We start from the raw sequence: 6,946 nt of genomic DNA, 5'->3' as shown, positions 1-6,946 counted from the left end.
ACTCGTCACGGCCTGATTTCATGCCTCACATCATGCTCATGTAGTGTGCGTGTGTGCGTGTGTGCGTGTGTGTGCGTGCGTGCGTGCATGCGTGCATGCGCGCGTGTGTGTGTGTGTGTGAGTGCGTGCGTGCGTGCGTGGACGTAAACAGCTGCAGAATCACATCAATTAAAAATCACATGCATGCAGACTCTCAACATCTTTGAAGCGTGAGCACAATGCAGCTTCATTTCCATGTCCATCCTAATTATCTGCTGAGTGATACGAGACAGAGATCAAATAAACATCGCAACAGATCAGTGTGTGTGTGTGTGTGTATTTGTGTGTGCGTGTATTTGTGTGTGTGTGTGTGTGTTTTGTTTGGTGGGGACTAAATAAGGACCTTATAAGGATAGGAATATCTGACAGGTTATGACCCTGTGGGAATTATTATATATATTTATTTGTTTATTTGTTGATTGATTTATTGAATTTTCTGCCAACTTTAATTTAGTGGAGCATAACATTAATTTGCAGCAATTAAAAATGATCTCTATGAAGATATGAAGTTCATTAACAAAGATTTGTGTGTGTGTGTGTGTGTGTGTGTGTGTGTGTGTGTGTGTGTGTGTGTGTGTGTGTGTGTGTTGGAAAGATTGCTGTGTTGGAAGGATGATTATGAACAGTATGAAATGATAGAAATATTGATGCCCCCCCCCTCTCTCTTTTACAGGCCTCCAGCTCTATTCTGGTTGTCATGGTGATTTTGCTCAACATCGGAGTTGCCATTCTGTTTATTCACTTTTTTATTTAAAACTCTTGTTATTTCCTTTATTTATTTTATTTATGAGTCAGTTGTGTCTTTATCCGGCTCTGACCTGAAGGAAGGAAGGAAGGAAGGAAGGAAGGAAGGAAGGAAGAAAGGAAGGAAGGACACATAAAAGGAATTTACCGTCAACTCGGGGCTCAACAAAATTTTTTTCACTACTTCTCCAAAGAAGAATTTTCTTTATCATTAATGTGTAAAGATTTGTCATTGCTACACTCGTTTTTTGACTGCCTTTTTGGCGTTCCTGACTTTTCCATAGCTTTTTTCTTTGTTTTTTTTTTGTTTGTTTGTTTGGGTTTTTTTGGCTAGTGGACTCGAATACGTAGTGGCGTGGCTGGGGACAACGAGGTTGTGTGTGAAGTGTCGTGAGCTGGCAGGTAAAGCATTGTGTCGATGTCACCGGATGTCCGAACCCACCGGTCCTCCATCCCATCACTCCTTCTGGACCCAGCTTCATCTTGTCATTCCTGGTCAAGCTCTGTAGAATCAGGACAGGTTCTGTTTTGGAGAGCACAAATAAATCAGCACATTTTCACATCATGTTTAGGAACAGAAACAAACTCAAACCAGAAGCTCATTTGACCTCCATGTTAATCTGAGCGCTTTCTCTCTGATGCTAGCGCTCAGATTAGCATGAAGGTCAAATTAGATATCGGTTTAAAAACATAATCCAGGATTTTACACTCAAATAAAAATCAGCTGTGTTTAAAACAGACCAGGATCGAGTCCGTTTGGAGCTCGGTGCTGCAGTTAGGAGAACGTTTACGGGTTTAAAATATTTCATGACAGTTCCGAAAGCTAAAGCTGCAATTCAACATAATACACACAAAGTTGTTGATTATATAAAAAAAAATCAAATAACAAATTTCACACAATGAAACTCTTCTGCTATAAATGATCAGTACAACAACATCGGGGTAAAATGAACATTTGTTTTATTGGCTAGCGGTCGTTATAAATCAGGGGTCTCGTTTGTCATGTTTATGGGCATGTGGTAGCCTAGCATTTAAGGTGTTGGGCTACCTATCGGAAGGTTGTGAGTTCGATCCCAGGTCCACCGAGCTGCCCTTAAACCTCAAATACTCGGTTGTATTTAAAAAAAATAAAAAATAGATAATGTAAGTCGCTGGAAATGTAAAGGTTTAGGATTTATTTGCAAGAAACTCAGAACTCATGGAAAAAAAATAGTCATTTATTACGTTTGCATTTACACAGAAATGGATGTTTGTTAATTCTACACATTCTGGACATGACTATGCTAATTTGCATAAAGAAACTCCCCAGAATCACCATATATGGTAAAGTGGTTTCTCCAAGAAATAAATATTTTCTATATATCATTTTTTATAGTATTTAAGATATTATACTTCTATAATATTTTTTTTAGTTCCATATACATTTAGAAAACCTGCAATGGTGTGAAAATCCCAACTAAATCATACTTAATGCCAGTTGATCTGTCATTTCACCGTTCCGCCACTAGGGGGTATCTGCATACCGGGCCAGAATTGTGCGTAAATATAATGTTCACGTTTGTACAGAAAAGTGTGTTCACACGGCTGATAAACCAGACTTTACCAGCATTACTAGCAAGTTTATTTTAAATATTTTCAGAGAAACTGTCATCAAGATATTTTATTTCCTACAGTGATCCATATCTGTTTGGTGGATCTGGTTAAACTGGCTGTTTGACGCTCATGAGATTTTATTCACCGTATTTCCATCTGCCCCAGAATTTTTGTAACCTAAAAATCTGGGCTTTAAAATAAGACTATGTTTCATTTCTAATCCACGTCATTATCTAGACTATATCGATGATGTTTCTGAGAGCAGACTTATTCGCACGGTCCATACGTTTTTCCGTAAACGTTCACAAAAGGACGTTGGATGAAGTTGGATGAAGGCTAACACACGATCTCCTGTAAAGGTATTAAATCCAGACAGGGTGCCATTACTTATCGATGCAGGTCAGCAGCACCCACTTCACCACACACCCGACGAGCCGCTGCGGTCGACCTGAGCGTCAGAGACTGTTAACCTTTTGGTTTTTCTTTATTTGTTTGTTGGTTGTTGTTTTTTTTTTCTCCTTAAAAAAAATCTGCTGCTTTCAAAATAAATATTTATTGAAAAATGATTTAAAAGTAAAAAGAAGAAGATTTTCTAGCTATTTGCGAGATGTCTGGAAAAATGCCGACTGCCTTGTTTTTTTAAAGAGACCGATTTGCATGCTGACGTATGGTTTAGTTTTGTAAAGCTACATTCTGAGACAAATAAGGATATAAAAGTCTTCTAGTTTTGGAAGCAGTACACGGTTGCTTTTTATTTTTATTTATTCATTTATTTGTGGAAGTTCTTTTTTTCTTAAACCCCGACCACACACTCTGGTGACGTCTTTCCAAAAAAAAACCAACAACAAAAAAAAATCATCGTTCAGAAGGACCCAAACACCTGAGATGAACTCCTCATCGAACCAAAAGGGAATAAAACACTCGAAGAGATGCGTCCGCTTTATTTTTTTCTATCCGGCTCACAGAACTCATAGACACTGAGCTGTGTGTGGTTTTTTATAGCATGTGTGTGTGGGGCCTGTATCTCCCACCTGAGTCACTGATCGCTCACAGTCTGTGCTCTCGCCCTTTATCTCTTTTACTCTCTTCTCCCACCACGTTTTTTAAAAAGAAAACAAAAAGAAGAAAAAAAAAATGTGAAAATGGTAAATGAAAGGAACGGAAGGAAAAAAAAGTGGCAGCCAAACCTGTAGAAATCCAGTGCTGGGTTTAACGTGTCCTCGGCCTCCAGTGTGACTTTAATAACAGCACTTTGTTACTTTCTTTAAAGGCAGGGTCTCTGATTTTTTAAAGCCAATGTTGACATTTGAAATCACCAAAACAAACACGCCCCTAACCCAAACGGGTCCCACCCCTGTATCGATAGCTCCGCCCACACATACATACGTAACCCGGGCGACTAACAGAAAGAAACGTGTCTTTATCATAGACGAAGGGAAGAACAATACGATTGTAGATAAACAAACAAGCAAAAATGCCACACAAGCATAATGATGTAAAGGACAAAGGCATATATTAGTTCTGTGTAACAAAGCAAAACCACCGTTACTCACCTATCGAGAAGGAAAAAAGCGCCTCGGCGTCTTAAGTAAAGTCGGCCACATATTCACAGGTCGGAGTTTCCCGAGTCGATAACTCCTGAGCTAAACGCTGTTACTACACAAAACGCGGTTGTAGCTGCCTCTCTACATTACTACGATAGAAAAGAGGTGTTATTTGTGTAGTAACAGCGTTTAGCTCAGGAGTTATTGACTCGGGAAACTCCAACCTGTGAATATGTGGCCAACTTCCTGCTCCTTCAGTTCTCTCCAGCGCTGGAAAGCTGATCCTGTATTAACACGTCCTACTTCTTGTCCTTATCGTAAGTCTTTCTTCTCTTTCTTTCTTTGTTTTTATCCGATGTTAAAACCGCTTTCTGCTAACGTCACACATGCACACTGAACACTCTCTCCGCCCATATCGACAAGCCCCGCCCCTTTCTGCTCATTGGCTACACGTTTGTTTTAATTTTGTTTTGATTTTTGTTTATTATTCAGCCCGACGTTTTCTGAAGCATTTCTCAAAAATCGGAGACCCCGCCTTTAAGTATTATTTTGTCGCATTTATACTTTAATTGGAAAAAACTTCATCGCAAATCTCTTCTTCTCTCCGCTGCATTTTATTTACATTTTATTTTTCATTTATCAAAATTAAAACGAAACTCTACTGCCAGTTCATCGTCTTCTGTTCGTTACAGTCGTTAAGTCGAACTCTTTAACACTTGAGTACTTTTAAAACTAGCAATGTTTTGGCTTTGAGTATATTTTTGGCTAAATACTTCAGCATTTAACTTAATACCAAATTTTATTTTTTTTCTTTTAATTGAGTACGTTAGAGTTCACAGAAACATCGCTGGCTTCACGCTGTAGTTTTTATTGTGTCTACACACAAATATTGTACATCGCAAAAGTATTTTTCAGGCGATTCAGTGTCGATGCGAACAAAGATGGCCGCCACCAAAGTTTGTGTCAGTGTGTGTGTGTGTGTGTGTGTGTGTGCTGCTGTGACGATCGGCTAAAATCCACCAATAGGAGTGCAGCGATCTCGCAAGGCAGCTGTTAATGCGCTAGCGTCTTATAATGGAACGATAGAGAAACAAAACAATTCCTTCCTTTCAATAATGTGTGTTTATGTGAACCAACAGATTCCCAGATTCATTTACTTTTCATTTTAAATCACAGGTCTAACTTCAGGTACAATCTTCATCGCATAATTAGACATGGAACACACGTACCGTACCGTACGTAATCACGCGGTTTGTTCTAGAATTTGTCTGAGATTTTATCGTCCACATTTACAGTCGAGTCCACGACGATCGTTGATGTTACGATGCCGATGTTCGATTGAACCGCCCCTCTCCCGCCCTAAAGATGACCGGATCGCTTTAAAAATTTGAGGTGCTTGACGATAAATAGTTTTATTTTCATCATGTTACTACTTTAGCTTTATTTAATAAACATTTCAGCCAACAAACTTGACCTGCGAATGACTGTAACCTCGTATTAGAAGGCTAGCTGGGTAGCAAACCGATAGGACAATATACGAGAAAGAGATACTACAAATTTCCAATGAAATGTATTAAATAAATAAAGCATATAAAATCTTTATAAGCACGTCCAAATTTTAATAGGAAGTCGGTCGAGAGCGTGTTAAAAACAGCACTGAAAGCAGGTCACTGGTCACATGATCTGGGTTAAATGGTACAACTGGATGGCCCGGTGTACACACTCCATATGATGTGTGTAATGTGAGTGCGTGTGTGTGTGTGTGTGTGTGTGGGAGATGTTTGGAGATGAAAATGAAGCATGCGGTGGCTGAAATCTCCTCTGTAACCTCCATCCTGCCCAGACGGACGCACACGACCCTGCGGTCTGCCATCGCATGCCCGAGCATGCCCACTTCTTTTACTCTCTTTCTCTTATTCTGTTCTTTCCTTTGGTTTTCCTGGGAGTTTGTTCGTTTTTTTTTGTTATTTTTTTTGAGTTATGTGGAGAACATAATGAAAGTGTTTGAAAGTAAGCGCTTGTGTTTGTGGTCATTAAAGAAACGGGTTTCTCATTTTATCACTGCCTTCTTTTATTAAACATCGATGACACGACGTCTAAAATGTACGTAACTCACTCCAACCTAGACAACCTAGGCTTCTGTTACTGACAACTACATCTGAGGAAACAATGCTGAGTATTGTTTTATTCTACAGACTTATTTTATTCTACTAGTAATACAAGTATTTATTTATTTGGCTATTTGTTTGTTTATTCGTTTGCTCGTTTAATTCAGGTTACATTTTCATTTTTGATCCGGAAATTTTAAATACACTAAAAAAAATACATAAATAGAAAATGTAGTAAAACACTAAACGCTTTTACCCTGAGAGACGGTTGACGTAAATATAGCTGTCACAAATAAAGCTGTAAAACTGAGGAACTAAAAAATACGCATTAAATAGAAAACAATGAAACGGGAAATAAAATTAAAAAAAAAATTTTATTCATCGGGAAATTTTCAGAATGTAAATTGCTATAAGCAAAGAACGCATTAAGTAATACATTTAATTAAAAAAAAACTTATAATGCGTTAAAAAACTACAGCTAAAAGTAAACTACTGACTTCAGAACTAACTGAAATGAAATAAAATGCAAATGTACATTTTGTTTGGTTGTTTGTTGCCGTGTATTTTTACATTTTGTTAACAGTAGTTATGTAAATACTCTCAATCTCCCTGCTGAAGATAATACTGTTTGTCGTTTACTTACAAATGAATCAGAATTTTTTTTATAAGTATATATATACATATATATGAAATGAACGAAAATAAATTCATTCATTCATGTTCTACCGCTTATCCGAACTTCTCGGGTCACGGGGAGCCTGTGCCTATCTCAGGCGTCATCGGGCATCGAGGCAGGATACACCCTGGACGGAGTGCCAACCCATCACAGGGCACACACACACACACAGCGGAATTTTCCAGAGATGCCAATCAACCTACCATGCATGTCTTTGGACCGGGGGAGGAAACCGGAGTACC

The 6,946-nt window shown here is 38.5% G+C and overlaps 1 protein-coding gene across 1 annotated transcript in view; it reads left to right on the top strand.

Annotated features, from left to right (window-relative positions):
• The window catches only part of jph3b (junctophilin 3b), a 47,790-nt gene extending 44,001 nt beyond the window's left edge, over window positions 1-3,789 (top strand). Inside the window, exon 5 of the mRNA XM_027167889.2 lies at window positions 713-3,789. Coding sequence (XP_027023690.1) covers window positions 713-793 — 81 coding nt within the window. The 3' untranslated portion in view covers window positions 794-3,789. The remainder of the gene's footprint in view (window positions 1-712) is intronic.
• The last annotated feature ends 3,157 nt before the right edge of the window (window positions 3,790-6,946 follow it).

The sequence above is a fragment of the Tachysurus fulvidraco genome, chromosome 17 (assembly GCF_022655615.1).
Source record: "Tachysurus fulvidraco isolate hzauxx_2018 chromosome 17, HZAU_PFXX_2.0, whole genome shotgun sequence".
Taxonomy (NCBI): domain Eukaryota; kingdom Metazoa; phylum Chordata; class Actinopteri; order Siluriformes; family Bagridae; genus Tachysurus; species Tachysurus fulvidraco.
This window is presented reverse-complemented; position numbering and strand designations above follow the sequence as displayed.